Source organism: Plectrocnemia conspersa, unplaced genomic scaffold (assembly GCF_051122295.1).
Source record: "Plectrocnemia conspersa isolate PC_06_02 unplaced genomic scaffold, ASM5112229v1 ptg000002l, whole genome shotgun sequence".
Taxonomy (NCBI): domain Eukaryota; kingdom Metazoa; phylum Arthropoda; class Insecta; order Trichoptera; family Polycentropodidae; genus Plectrocnemia; species Plectrocnemia conspersa.
The window spans coordinates 16537554-16554024 of NW_028277166.1; the positions used below are offsets into that span (position 1 = coordinate 16537554).

General features: G+C 33.8%; 1 protein-coding gene across 1 annotated transcript; it reads right to left on the reverse strand.

Moving 5' to 3' along the window:
- Window positions 1–1853: 1853 nt before the first annotated feature.
- aop (ETS variant transcription factor anterior open) lies at window positions 1854–4856 on the reverse strand. Its single transcript, XM_088206074.1, has 5 exons — window positions 4715–4856; window positions 3915–4209; window positions 3144–3839; window positions 2816–3065; window positions 1854–2742 (listed from the first exon to the last, which is right to left on the reverse strand). Exons 2-5 carry the CDS (start codon window positions 4195–4197, stop codon window positions 2355–2357), a joined length of 1617 nt encoding a protein of 538 aa, XP_088062200.1. The 5' UTR covers window positions 4198–4209; window positions 4715–4856; the 3' UTR covers window positions 1854–2354.
- Window positions 4857–16471: the final 11615 nt, after the last annotated feature.

Here is a 16471-nt window from a genome sequence, read left to right on the forward strand (position 1 = left end):
TTGAATTTGACCAGAAAATACGTAATGAAATCGAATAATTAAAAAAACGACCACTGACTGGCCAACATTTGCCCCCCCCCCCCCTGTAAAAAGCTAAAATTATGTCTGATACAAACTTAGGAATTTTCTTGTTATCCTTCAAAATTTTTTTAAAAAAACAGCCTTGATATTACTTTGACAATATTTATTAAAATATGAAATTTCAGTGAAATTATATCGGAATACATTTTCACCGGTAAAAATATAATTTATCTGGCAGGTGCTAGTAAAAGTATGTATATGATTTCAACATTTCTATACGTAGTATATGATACATTTACAACCTTATAATTATTTATTTACATACGATGCATAAATGTTACCTGTGAATGTATATTTTTCAGTGAAGTTATATTTTCAACATTGAAGGCAAAATACATTTTTACCTTATGAATTACTTTCACATGTGCACACCTTATGAATAACTTTCTGCATCGAATCTTTTTTTGAAGAAAATATCTGAAGATTTACCTTACACAAATGCACAAACAGTTCGTTTTGTGGAACAAAGTATTTATTTTAAGGCAAAATAATTGCCTGTTGAATAGCAGCCTATTCAAATTTCCATAAAACTCTTCTCAAAATTGCCTCTGTAAATATTTTGACTAAGTTGATTAACTATTGTTACATTGTTTTATATTTGTTAAAAAATCGTAACGTTATCGATAAAATTTCTAGAAAAAAATTAAACGAAAAACTCCAGCTGAATGAATGGGGCGAACCAAGGATTTATGGAGTCGAGCGTAGGAAGTATGCGGCTGAAATCAAAAGTCAAACTTAAAGTTTAACCCCTCCGGTCACTTAAACAACCAGTCTACAACGCTTGTCAGGAAAATCCATAACAGTCGAACCCGAATCGCATTTAGATTTAACAAATCAAGTAATCATAATCAATCATTTGCATATTACCTTTATCTGGTATTATAAAATTAACACATAGTTTAATAAATTAATTTCTTGTCGTTTCAGACACTACTTGTAACGTTCAGCAGCTAGAAAAATATGAGGTATTGTAGTATTTTGGGGAAATGGTAAATGATAAGAAATCGTTTTGTTTCTGCATTCTATGCTTTTATATTTTTCAGTTCGTTACTACATAACAAATATGCAAACAAACTTTTTTGAAAAATTATTATCTTACATACATATATATTTCATATAATATATATAAATCTTATTGTATCTTTTTGGTAAATATCCCAACAAGCTTAAAATATTAAACACTTTAATAACTATAAACTTGAGAAGGCCATGATTTTTACAGGTGAACATTCCTGATTTTTTTATTTAGAATCGTTCGGAAAAGAAAACTTCACGTAATAATAAAATAATTTTTTCTTTTCGGCTTATTGGTTCATTTACCCTGAAAGTTCAACACGATCAGAAAGAAAAAATGTCTCTCTGACGACTTAATATTTAAAAAAAAAATGTCATTTAGTCTTTTCTCTGGCAGCGACACGTTCACTTCGTTTACGACTAATCTCGTTTTCAGACAAAAAATCAAATACAATAAAATATCTACAATTATATATAAAATCATAAAGCTCTTTAAATCCTCTAAATTTTTCTGTACAAACGAACGAAAATAATATTTACAATGCTTCAGAATTATTTCTCCATTGGGCGACTCGCGTCGCCAGAGATCACAGAAAAACATAGCTGGAAGTTTAAATAGCTTTTTATAAAAAGTTAAAAATTCACCCGAAGACGCGTTTATCACAGAAGTAAAGACCATATACGTAACCTTCGTTTGAAATATACATACGTTCCTAACAATAGTGCGGGTGAAATACTGCAGTTATACAAAAATATACTTTTATACAGGAATAGAATTTACTTTCCGAGAAACGTTTTAATACATAATATACTAAACGATTCGACCGGCGCGACGGAAAACATAATCGTCGTCAATCTATCTGCGTTTCAGATTTGTGGAATGTAGCAGATATATTCAAGTGAAAAAATTACTGTCGTAGTAATGAATTAAGGCTCCGAATTTTACCATAGGATCTATCGAACGTTCAGGAGATCTTTACGTTTGGAAAATAAAATATTTGTACATCTCGTTAACTATATCCTCTCGTTAAAAACGTATTCACTATAAAATATACAAATGTTTCATTTTTCACTTATAATTACTCTTTTTTAACAACAAAAATATAATATTCTATATATTTATAGACTACACAATATTGGCACGTTTTTTTTCTCTCGACTAATTAAGTGTCATATCACAAAACTGATTGCATCGTTTTCGTTTTCGCGAATAGTTTATCAGTCTTTGCACGCGTCGCCGACGATTATATCACTAGTGATCATTGATGCGACAAGTCCTCGTGTTTGACGTTGGCGGACGAGAAGTGCTGCTCTCGCTCGCGGCTGAGCTTCTGCAGGTTCTCGCCGACGATCATGCTGATGCGGTGCTTGTCCGAGAGCGTCGCCAGTTTAGGCGAGTCCGGATGAGATCTCTTCCTCGACTGGAAGTCGGCGGGCATGCTGAGATCGGTGGGCATGTCGTCGTCTTGGACGGGTTGATTCCACGGAAAGTGGGTCGGCTCCTCTTCCGCCTTGGGCTCGCTCTTGATCGCGAGCGGAACGGGCGACTGCTGGTTGACTTGCGTCGCCACTCTCGTGGGACTCATCTGTTGACGCAGAAGAGATATGTTCTTGATGCTCTTCAATTCGGTCGGATTTCTAAGAAATCTATAGAAAAAAAAAATATGGTTTATAACGCGTAATATAAAAATATATTATAAATATGCATTTATATACTCACTGGTAGCAATGACGCTCTCCTTGGACTTTTCTCAAGATGTTCACTCTGTAGTAGTACCTCAGAGCTCTCGACATCTTATCGTAATTCATCGACAGATGATTCTTTTGGATGCCCCAAAGCTTAGCGAGTCCGGCGGGATCCACAATTTTAAAAACGCCCGATTCGTGATTCTTCCAGGCGATGTAGTTGGTATATCTCTGCGTGGGATCGTTCAATAACTGTTGTAAGAAATCCCATAGTAATCTACCATCTGTAACAAACGGTTCGAATAAAATATTGTATATAGTCGTATGAATCGCATCGAAGAAGAACTATTAAAGAAACTCACTCGTGCTAGATTCCGGCATATCGTTGGGGAAGAACTCCCTCGGCATGGTTTTGAAAGAGTTGGATCCTCCGGGCGTGAGGGGAGGGTTCTGCGAGCCGGTCGCGTGAGACGGCGTCGAGGGTTCTTTGGGCGAACGAGGTTGGGGCGGCGGTAACAAGCACATGGGCGCCACCGGGTAGCTCGGCGTCGTGGGAGGCGTGCTCTGCGCCACCGAATGAGGCACATTCACAGATTGAGCATTGTCTTGATAACTGTCTTCGTCCGAATCGGACTGATTGCTGCCGGAACTACCGCCGGAAGCGCCATTTCCGTACATAGTTTGCACATAGTTGGCGGCGGTGCCGCTCTCGATGTGTTGCGGCGACCCAGATTGACTGTCGATGGACGGAGCCGGACTCAGCGTGACCGAATTGCTCTGACTTATAAAGTGAGCTAAGTTAGCGGCCTGTTTGACTTGCTGGAAGGTGGATTCCATCGAGGGTTGAGCGAGAAGATTCCAGTTGGGCGTGGGAGGATGAGAGTGCGGGCTCAGCGGGTAGGGTCCGCGGGACGTGGGCGTGATCGGAGAAGACGGTAAGCAGCGTCCTAGGAGCGACGAGTCGCGCACTAACATCTGTAGAACGTTGTGCAGCACGTCTCCGACTCCCGGGCAGCGTTCGCCCAGATCGTTCTTGGTCAACAGACACAGCGCTTTACCTGTTGGGATATAAAAATAACTTTAGTGACGCTCGGACGCTAGACGGTGATTCCGAAGCTAGGGATGATTCTCACCGTTCATCTGGAACATCTCCATGTCGAAGTTTGGAAGATCGAATTCTCTCTCGCACCACCTGAGGAAAGTGGCGACGTCTTCTCTGTTCCAGAGGCGAGGATCGGGCGTCAGAGCGGCCGGCAAATGAGATTTGAGCTCGGAGAGCGGCGGGCCAGGAGCCGGCGGCATCGCCGACGACGGTGACATCAACGGATACCGCCACAACAGATCGGTGGGGCTGAACGGTAATTGCATTCGCTCCATTGTGACTATAGGCGGCAAATGGGGGGGTAACAGCTTCATAACCCCGCGGTCCTGTAAACATGTTCACCATTAAAACTTTGGCCTAGAGGTATTTATGAATATATATATAATAATATATTGTATATATTAGTTTAATAGTAGGTGCAAGATTCAAATCAGTAAATAGTATGTAGATGTCGCTAATTATTAAAACGACGAATGTCAACAAATAAACTGTTGCACCGGGTTCGCGACACGACTAGCTCGCGCGTGTCCCGCTAGGCGGCGACATAAAAGTTTACGCGCGCTAGAAGAAGCACTTCCGGTTTAACTTTTGATTTTGGCTGCCGCAAAAAATGTTATTGTCACAATGCAATATAACTAAAAGTTATTTTTTGCGAAATGCGGAAGCGACATAGCGGCATTTCGGCACTCGTTTGGCACTGACAGCTTAAAACTGGATGGGGGTGTGTACACTCGTTTTATTTGTATTATCTCGATCTCACTTTTATAATTATAATCAAAATTATAAATAACACTTGGATATATTTAGAAATGCACTATCGTGTTTACGCACAGTGAAGAACGTCGAAGCGTTCCGTCCGGTTCGAATGCGACGTGTCGTCTGCTCTCGATTGAAACGTATCGCCAGAGTCGGCTCCACGCTTGTTGCGCGCTAGCCAACCGCGTGCAGAACGGACGAAGGCCGAACCGCGACTGACTGCGACTGAGCGCCGCTCGTCGCCGTTCCGCCGCCTCCCGCTCCGCGGCGAGACCCCCACTCTCGTCCCCACCCGCGCCGAGATTCACTCGGGTCGCGGAAGAGAACCGCCGACCGCCGCGCCGGAGTCCGAGCTACCGGCTGTTTTTTCATGGTCACGCGAAACTCCGGCCCCGTTCGAACCGATTCCGGCCATGTCCGTCCGATTGTTATTATTTTCAGGCGCCATCGCATAGATAACAAACACTATTTTTTAATTACAGCACTCACTTTTTCGCAAATATTAATTATATAATTTTAATCGGATAGATAATGTCACTTCAATTTAAAATCTATCTGGTAGAATTGTAAAAAATCTAGGAAGGATAAAAAAAAACTTTGTTAATTCAGCACTCGATAGTCTTACAAAACCCAGTCATATCTCTAAGAATAAAATATTATTTAGTTATTAGTTACCGACAGTCGACAAAGGCGTAACTAGAAAAATTTCGCCCACCCTTCCTCCTTACTATTTTTTGTTACAAAAATTAAATTGATGATCTTTTGTTTTATAGATTTATACGTACTTCATCGCCTTTACATTTTCAAATTCTGCAATGACAGTTTTTATAATGGCTTTTTCGTGCTAGTATAGCAAATTAACCAAGTCTAGTTGAAAGGTTTTCTAGGGTTTGAAAATACATTGAATTTATTTTATAATCTTAAATTAATTTTAATTTAAGTAACTAGCAAAAGGAAAAAATTAAAAGCCTGTTATACACTTTAAAGACTTATTTATAATTTACTTCGTATCGTATTATGTTCTAAGCTATTTGTAGATCTTTTCCAGTTCCAAGTTCATTATCGACACATTTATTTATCTTTGACGTTTATTTGAATGTCTATAATTGTTAACTTTTTTAACTTTTCGCTTACATCATCGAATTTTCTAATGAATGCGATAAGCTAGACCAGGGTTCGGCAAACTTTTTTTAGAAAGGGCCAGATTCTAAAAATTTTAGGCTCGGTTGGCCAGGTACCAAGCTGGAAAATATTTATGTATTGTACATGAGTAATTTTATTAAAAAACTAAACAACATATATACTTTTAGTAGGAAGTAATTTTACATAATATTTATACAATTCTTAAACAATACAAAAAAAAATTATCAATACAAAAAAATATCAGTTATATCAGTATAAAATAAAAAATACCGTTACTTTACAGCGTGTAATTTTACTTGTTTTTAATTGATTCATGTAAAAACAGTAATTAGCCCGCGGGCCGAATTTAAAACAGGCGGCAGGCCGGATTTGGCCCGCGGGCCGTAGTTTGCCGACCCCTGAGCTAGACAATGCCAAATGCACTTAGAAAGTTTTATTCATGTTTTGTTGAAATTCGAGGCTTTTCCCCTAATGCATTTTATTCGAGATTCATTACTCATTTCGATAAAATTGTCACAACATATAATATTTCAAATAAACTACTAAAATGGCCTATCAATAAGTTCATTGTTTTTCAATTCTCCAAAAATATGTTTATTTATTTATTTAGATATTTGCTTTGTGACAGATGAAACCATGTGTAATGCACCTTTTATTCACAATTGTGTATTTATTTAATTAACGGCTTAATATAAAAAAAATAATACACTTACCATAAATTCATAATTGTCAACTTTACTAGCTAAAACGAAAATATTGTAAAGTTTTATGTTTTTTTAACTTCTACTAATCAATTGTTAATAAAAGTCGTTTGCTTCTTGGGTTTGAAAAGCCGCATTTAGGCACAATTTTATTACTGATATGTTCGTGAAAAAAAGGTGAAATTATTTTTAGAAATTTTGCATTGTGGTATTTTTATGGCTGTTTTAATTCTATACTACTTAAAATAATTAGGAATCCATTAGCAATGATTAAAATGTTTTCCAATTTTATTAAAAACATAAACCGCGTTATAAAAAACTTAGAGCGAAAATACTAATTGATAAGAAATGTGTTAATACACACTACTAATTTAGTAACCGGTGGTTAGTATGGAACAAAAAGTACATTAGCTGAACAGCTGAAGAAATAAAATTCGGTAGTACACTTCGAGTACTGTTCATTGACGTCAGTCGATGTCGAAAGGTCATTCTTGACATAAAAACTTGATTGAAAAATGTTCAAGTTATGTTTTTTTTTTATTTATAATTATTTGTTTAGCTAATTATATTTCCATATACAGGCACACTGCATATGATATGAACGAATTGTAAATATTAAAAAAAAATAAAAAATCCTCTCAAAATGATATGCCACATTTGAATATTTTAAGAAGGGGGGATTAAGACGAGATAAGGCATGGCCGATTCTCGGCTAATTGCGGCCGGACGTTTTCTCGGTTTTGTGCTCGGAGATGCTGCGCCTCCGAACAGGAAGCGAACCGGTTTCCTCGCTTCGGCTCGAGGAAGTACTGCCCTCGACGACCTGCCTCCGACGACGAGTCACGACCGGCTTCCGCCGAACGCGGATTCCATTGCGTCTCCGTTTTTGCGCTCGATTCGGCCACTCGACAAGGCCGCCGCCGTTCGATTTCAGTAAAAACGCATTGCATAACACAATATGCAATTTCCCCCCCGAAATAATAATTGCGCAATATGTATTTTCCCCCTTTTTAGCTCTTTTTAACGTTTAGTGCCGCACCGGAAGTGAGCGGCGTATGGCCGGCCAGTGAGCGCTTACGACCGCTTCGAACTTTGACATTACGCGCGAAAGCGTGCAATATCTGAATTTGCGGACACGATGCTTTTGCAATGTGGCTTTTCAAAACCAGGAAACATACGATAATGTTCAGAGCAATCTCATTTTATAATCGTTGACTCACATTGGCTATTATTAACTACCATTCAGGTAATTCGAGGACAAATTTGCACTAGGGCATGGTTCGATTAATCAATTATCAGTTAACTAAGAGAACGATGGTTCCCGGGTGCTCCCCACCCGCTTGCTCAGGTCGTGTGTCGAGTTCGGCTCATTAGCGACCTTTAACTAAGAGAAGTAGGTTATTTCATATTGATTAGTTTAACTGTAAATTAAATCTTATTATAATGTATTAAACTACTTCCGGAAATTTATTCGACCAATACTTAAAATAATATGTACGAGGGTGATTCAAATAAAAACTTTAAAAATGTTTTATATGGTAGTCTTTAGAGCGTGAAATGAGCGTGAGCTAGAAAAAAGAAGCTGACTTATTTTAAAAAAATATGCATATCAATAAACGACGAAACACTCAATAAATTGTGTTTTCTTCGGTCGCGTTTATTCAGTCATTATTTTCAATGTTACTTTGTGTCGTGGAATTTAATGAATGGTGAATTTTTTTATTTATATATGTATGTATATATTCATACGTCGTCTTAGTGAAGGAAATAAGTTTCGAAAAAATATATTATTTCTGTAACTCGGGGTGTCCACTAACAACTGTGGCACAACTGTGACATAACAAGACTAGTCATCTCTTTATTAGGTGACCCCGAACGAATCCAAATAGGCTCGATTTTAACGAAACTTTAAATATCTGGGTTGTCGTCATTATATTTTAATCGATCTTATACATTCAAATAAACTGTGACGTCGTTAATGAATAAGTTAGTATTTTATAAAATATATATAAATTACAAAAAATGTCCATTCGCATCTAATCTCATAATCAAATAATCGGCCAACGTTTTTATCTACCGTAGTATGATAATCTGTTTTTTTATCATCTTTCTATATAATCGGTTATTATTAAAATTACCACGTAATATGTATTATGAAATTTAGGATAGTTTAACATCGATTGTTAATTTTATAAGCTTGATATTTCACTTGAACCATTTATTCAATTCTCAAAGATCACATTATTCTGAATAATTAAATTTAATTGATATGTACTCACTCGTACTACTATATTCTTAGAAAAAGGTTTACTAAATAATAATACACATGCGTGTATTATTATAATATCATTTTATAATCTTGGACACTTAAAAAAAATTGTGTACCATATTTATTATACCGGCACTATTACAATATAATACATGATATTTATTTTATTGCAAAGTCAATATTAAATATACAGGAACCGACTTTTATGACATTACAAAATTATTAATATGCTAGGTAATAGGAAATATCGAAAAGTGTTAAATCATAGAAATTGGGTTAATCCCGGAATTCTTATCGACGATCTATGTGGCCTTAATCTAACCACTTAGTTCTATACAGATTGTCTGCTTTATTTAATGGAAAAAATAACGCCTCTTATCTTTAGACTGTTTATCATATTGGAAGGACTATAATGGTTTTTGGGTATTCCAAAATACCACAAAGTGCGACACAGGACCTTCTGTGAATTTTTAACTTTCTTTTTTGTAATCACTAAATTATTTTCGAGAGCGATAAAACCGAACATGTTGTAAATCAAATTTAAAGAATAATAATTACGAATTAATACTTTAAAATGTATTGATGAATAAACCAGTAAGTAGGTTTAATGTGGTAATAAAAAAGGTAGTGTATTGACATAAAATTAAATATGATTTCTAATAGTTAGATTAAAGTTTACTGGTACACTGACCTGTATTTAGGTTATGTTTGTTTTTGAAACAGGAAGTAAACAAACCAATTAGACAATGCAAAATTCTTTGAATTTTGTGATTCAATGTGTTGCTGTAACTTACTGAATTGTGTCAAAGTATGGGTACCTGAATAAACACGCATTGTATGAAAGTGATAATATAATAAAAAAATATATTATATTGTAGAATATTAAAATAATAATTCAAAGACACAATCACATATGATTATGTATCAATGCAGGATTAGATTTCTTTGAAACTATTAGGCATAAGCAATTGATTTGTTTATATTTTTCATAATTAACTTTCACTCAATTTATGCACTATTTAAAAGTTTAATTGCTATAGAAATAATCGTATAAGGATGAATTTTATTTATTTTATAGTACTAATTAAATAGTTAAGTAGGGTAATATAATAATCAACAACATAATTTATAACTAGGTAGCAAATTAATGAGTACAAAATCGAATATCTTATATAATCGCAAGATCTAGACTTTTGATTGATATTTAGTCGATAGAATGATAATTTATAATTAAATTAAGCATTCAAATATTGGGTGCATATCTAAAAGTAGCCCACATATTATGTTAATGATTTTACATATTTAAATAATCTTTATATCAAGTGGCAAAATATAGTATTTATTTCTGTAAATAAGGTTTAAATAAAAAAAATAACCAAAAGGCACAAAGTGTGTTTTTTTTTTTATTATTTATATAAAACATTTTTAAGAATTTAAAACATAAATATAAATAGAAATACATTTTAAGATTAAAGGTAAAAAAGTAATAAAACTAGCTTTACTATTATATGTTACACCCTAATTTTAAAATCCCATGCAATAACTTAAAATAGTTGAAATGCACATATGTTATTGTTTATATATTATATTGTAAATTTTGTATAAAATAACGGATGGCTCACTAAAAGCTAGTAGATAGTAATTTTTACCTTATCTAAAGAACAAATTTGAGCTTCATAGAAATATTAAAGCTTTAGAAAAACCCATCTTATTTTTCAATCTCAAGCACAAAGTGATTATATGCAGATTCAAATGAGATTCGTACATAAATTGTGTTGTTCCTGCAAATTTTATAGTCGACCCACATTATGATTAGGTCTCTCTTATCCAACAATAATTGTCGCCAACGTGACATATGTACATTTATGCAAATCTGACAATCATATTCTTTATACCCCTCGCATTTGTGTACAAATATCTAATGCTTTGCAAATATGAAGTGTAAATTTATGCTCCAAATCAGTTCAAGAAATTGGGTTACCATAATGATGCTGCACGTTGTACGATAAATAATTTATCCGGGATGTATGTTAAAAAGTATGACAACTATATTGCAAATTAATTCAAGTTCAATTAAAGGACGATATAATTTTTTATTTAATATCATTGAATTTTTTTAGATCTAGATTGTTTTTGAAGAGCTTTTTAATAATATAATAAACCATGTATATTTTGATCTTATGGGATAAGAGAATTCAAATCTTAAGTTTAAAAAAGGTATTCGTAATCAAATCTTAAGATGGAAATTTGTATGAACTATCTAACCTTGATATACACATGCTTTTGAATAAAATACAATCAATCATTATACTTTTATACTATTAAGTAACCCCAAAATGTATGTCGTTTTTTTAAAAAATCAAAAATAATCTTTTCTTACTTCTTGGCCATTTTTTTATCCCATTAGCATAAAATTGTAGAGGCTTTGATGCAAAATATTCCGATAATTTTTCACATCGCTTGTATTTTGATTTTTTTTCCATCTAGGAAATGTTGCATCGGTTGAAATAAATATTAATCGGAAGTAGCAAGGTCTGGAGAATAAGACGGAAGAGATAAAACCTTCCTTGATTTTATCGAGAGGCAATTTCGCCACATAGAGACGCGCATTGTCATGTTATAGAACTATTCGATTTATGTTAATAAGTACAGGCCTATTTTTTTACTTCCATATGCAAATGATCCAGCTGATCGCAATAAAAGCTTGTTGTTATTGTTAAGCCAGGTTTAAAAGTTTCATAATGCATAATCCCTTTGCAATCTCACGGTACACACAAAATATTATTTTTACTGTGAGCCCGGGTTTCAAGGTAAGTTTTGCTATTTTACCTTTGGATAACTACTGTCTTATACTACAATTGTCGTCGTACAACACCTATTTCTCACTTCTGGTTCTCAAATGATCAAGAAAAAGCGACTAGCTTCAAGACCTAGAAACTGTTGGATACGCGCGGACAATTCGTATGGAATCCATACACCTTGTCTCCAAGCTTTCCCAATCCTTGTGTCTATGCACGGTTGAATCGGACTGGTCTAGTTTCTCGGCCAGCTAATATATAGTTTGAGTAGGATTTGCTTTTATTTCTGCAGTCAGTATGTTATGTTCTATCCTACATTTGGCGAAATGGTCACGGATATCATAAATCAGCACATACGTGATCGTTTCCGAAGAATACAATACGACCTTGGATGAGCGAACGTTGCTTTCTAAAGGCGTAGACGTTTTTCGCCCTTCTACGAAGCGACTGCAGCGATTGGCTGGAGATCGCTGCATATATGCGATTGGCCAGCAAGCCTTTAACCCCTAAAGGATATACGCCCAGACTTCGATGAGTAGAAGGCATACGGTCAGAGGCAGACAATCAGAGAGGAAGACAGACAGAGGGACAGAGAATCGGAGAATCGGAGAATCGGAGAATGAGAGTCACCAGCAGTGGCGCCCCCACCGACCAGTCTAAAGAAGAACTACCTCCTGACACTCTGAGCCTTGAGGATTATCCACGGGCATCATCACCTGCGACAGCTTCACTACAGCTTGGAGGAAACGTTTCGTCGATAATCGTCCATCACACTCATTAATTAATAGATTCAAGCCATAGTCTCATTGGCTGCGAGGTCAATCACCCCCTTTAAAAATTTATATAACATGAAATTTCGAATAAATTATGCATTTACTAAAATTTTTGCCATCGTTTATTAATATTCTGCAATTTTAATTTTCGTACAGTTTGTTTAATGTTGATAAATGTAAATAAATAGCATTACTGTACTTCTCCTATTTTATCAAAAGCAAAATAAAAAAACAATCGAGATAACAATTAGTGGCGTCATGTAAATAATACATTTTGTATAGATCGCTTGAGCATAGTTTTGACGTACAACTTACTTAGCTAAAATTTTTTTTAATGTAACATTTGTCTTAATTTAAATGACTTGCTAAACTAAATAATTATTTGTTCTACTTTTAGTTTTGAAGTCTGTGATTGTGTTTATTAATATTAAAAAAATATATTTAATATTCTATTGAACGTTTTAATCTTATTATATATGTATGTACTACTTATTTGATTTATTTTATCTAAATATACTTTTTGTTAACTTGCTAGTAAATTTAGTTTATTGTATCTTTAAGAGTATAAAAAAACTTTTTGCTTAATATTTTAGAAAGGGCATATTTTTCAGGAGAGCGATACAATTATTAAATTTATTGTTAATTTTATAGGCAGTTTTTAAATTATATATTTTTTATGCTGAAATAAATATAGTAAAACATGTTTATTGTCATATCACGATAAGTAATGGACCACTTGAATAAATAAAGAACGCTTACATAATATGTTTCATCCAGATATTATAGTGATATTCTGTTTATAGGTAGGCATTAAAAAGACGCGTATTTTAATATAATACATATAATAATTTATATGTATAATTATTTTTTTATATAATGTGTTATATATGTATATCATTTTAAAATCCGATTAAACTCATACATATATATACAATGTATCATATAACAAATATTTTAATTTAGTGTTGTGGGATTTTTTTATGTATAAGCTAGAATTTTATGAGTAAGAATACTATTTTTTTCCATGTAACAGATAATGTACATTTCTTCGCTTGAAGTGGTTTTGTAAAATAACTGCAATTAATGATATTAAACTATAATATGAATAGGAAAATCCTTTATTGTATTTAACTAAAACCTCATAATAATAAATGTATTGTTATTAAATATAAATGTTATTAGGTCAGATAATTTTAAATTTATTAGTATATTATTGGTTGAAAACGTAGATATTATAATTAATTTTTATTTTATATTTTTATAAAACACAAATAAATTAATCATGCGGTTTTTAACATATACGCAATGCGATTTATTACAGTGAAGTCACTTCCTTTGCATTCATTCCTTGGGTTACAAAGTGCGGTGATGAAATACACATTTCCGAAGAAATGTGTATTGCCGAAACGACGATTACGTAAATCGATTAAATTTTAGACTCCAGTTTTCCAGGTTTATTTATGAGTAAAATGTATAATTTAATCATATATTTTAAGAGCCATTCTATTCAAGTTTACGGTAATATAATATCACCTGTTGATCTTATTCAAGAATAGCTATGTATGAAATATTAAATATGTAACGAGAGATATTTGGAAAATAATGATATAATACAATGCTTATAAAAAGAGATACGACTTTTTTTATCTTGGTTGGAAATTCCACTAGGGTAGTGATTAACAGTTGCAGTTTCTTGTGTGTGTTTTAAATTATTAATTGCGTCAAGTGCGAGATTTGCTCAGTGATTTGTTTCTTTTGTGACAGTTGATGACTAAACATTATGAACAAGCAATATATTTTTGATCGATAAACGAAATATTAGGCAAACGGATTTTGAGCGCATTGGGTGTCAAAAAAAAAGAACAGGTTTAAGACAATGAGGTTGAAATCAAGAATCTCATTCACGCGCTTAGTAAATATAGAATAATTCTAATGGTATTCATATTAATTGTATTAATTGCTGATGTAATTAAATAATGAACAATTAATACAATGGGTGTGGCAGCATATCTAAAATACATTTCTTCTTTCACAATACAAATATTCATCATGGTAGATACAACGTTAAAAATATTTTATTTTTTATACATCAAAATCAAAATTAACTGTTATTTTAGAATGCAATTACTATTAATATTATAAATATTTTTTGTAGTACATTTAGTACGTTTGAGCGGCAGCAAGAAGCAACCTCGTTGCCACCTCTGTATAAGCACCATTAAATAATTCGAATAAGAGTATCTTATCACTACTTTCTATTAAATATGGGTCCATTACCTCATCGCCAATATATTTTTACGGAATCATCCTTTTAGTCACATCAGTCACTATATCTCTTCAAGGAATTGAAAAAAAATATTAATTTCATAAACTCAGTTTATCTTATTTTACAATATAGTCCAGTCAAATAAGGCGAAATAAAGGCTAAACCTCGGAATGAAAGATAACAAGCTGAAATTTTGCACAGACTTTCGTATTGATGTTCTAAGGACAGGGTGAAAAGTCTCATAAAATATCGTGTCTGCTAATCAAGATATCAAAGGTCATAGGTCACCAAATTTGTTTTTTTGCAAATATCTCGCATTTTATGCGTCGCACGTCATTAGATGCTTTACAAAACTTGTAAAGCATAAAATTTTCTACAAGTTTGTTTAAAATATTTGTTTTGTATCATTAACCGTTTTTGAGATATAGCGCGAAGAGTGGGAGGCGTACATCCGTTTATAGAATCCAGCGAGTATTTCTACCTGCTTAACTTGGTATAAGCTTTGAACAAGTAAACAATCGTGAAAAAAGTGGTCTCGGCAAGTCGTTTGAACCATAATTTTATTACTTTCTTCATTGTATTATTAAGAATTAAAAATGAAATATTGCTCGACTAGAGATTTGTGCGAAAAAATTGAAAGAGTTGAGAGATGTCCTTACGGAGTATGTACCAGATGATGAGAAGATCATTTCCAAATTAAGAGAAAAATATTTAACTGACATTATAATTACAACGAAGATTGGATCATTCCCTATTTTTTTCTTTTCGCGATGCTCAAGCTTAAATTTTATCCATAGCATGGTATGAAAATAAAAAAGGCACTTCGGAAGAAGAACACTTGCGCGTAGTGGAAGCTGCTGCGGCGATTATTAGAGAAGATATTCGATCTTCTGTTGTTGAGACCAAGTCCTATCCGCCCCCGAGTAAAATATTAATGAAGAAATTCCGAAAACTTTATTACATTTTCTGCAAGAAGTTATTATAAAGAACAGAAAAGGAAAGACGGGGCATTTTAAAACGAAATACACAGCTATAAGTCATGCTATAATGACTTCCATACGAAAACGGTTCTTTTCTTCGCAGTTATTAATAGGCCTATCTGTATTTCTTCATAGAAGAAATACAGATAGGCCAAACATCCATTAAGACTTTTGGATGTTTTGTCAAGTTTAGGTCTTTTCGCTTCATATAGTGATACTGTAAAATGTTAAATTTCAGCTGTTTATCACCCACAGCCTCGTAATCAACCATCAGAGTCAAGTGCCTTAGTACAGTATGCAGCGGATAATGCAGAAAAATATTTATACTCTTGATGGCTATAATACTGTTCATATAATGGGAATGATAAAAATATTAACTTCAAAATCTGAAGTTATATCCGATGACCGCATAAAGAAATTTACAACAAAACCAAGTGCAAAGGAGTTAGCAGCACTATCACATATACCCCTTCTAGTGTATGAAAATCATGTCGTACCCGGATTGAGCAAGAGATTCAAGTTCGAAATTTTAATGATGTAGAAGAACTAACCGAACAAATATTTAATGTAGTTGATTTGTTGTGGATGTACGGAAAGTGGAAAAATATCTCACCGTTGCCAGGGTGGAATGGATTTATTGAACAACTTACAAAAACAATGAGAACTTTGTAACTTCTCGGATTCTGTTTCTTACTTTTATTCATCATTCTGCGAGTAATATGGACACAATTTAAAACACATTACAGTGTACTACAAACACTGCCAAGAAACATGAACAAAGAACATGCTTAATAACTTTTGATCAGCCGTTGTACATAAAAGCACGTGAAATCGTAGCAGCTTCAGATGCTAACTCAGACTTGTCCAGAGTAGTTGTGAAACTAGGAGGCTTTCATATGCTT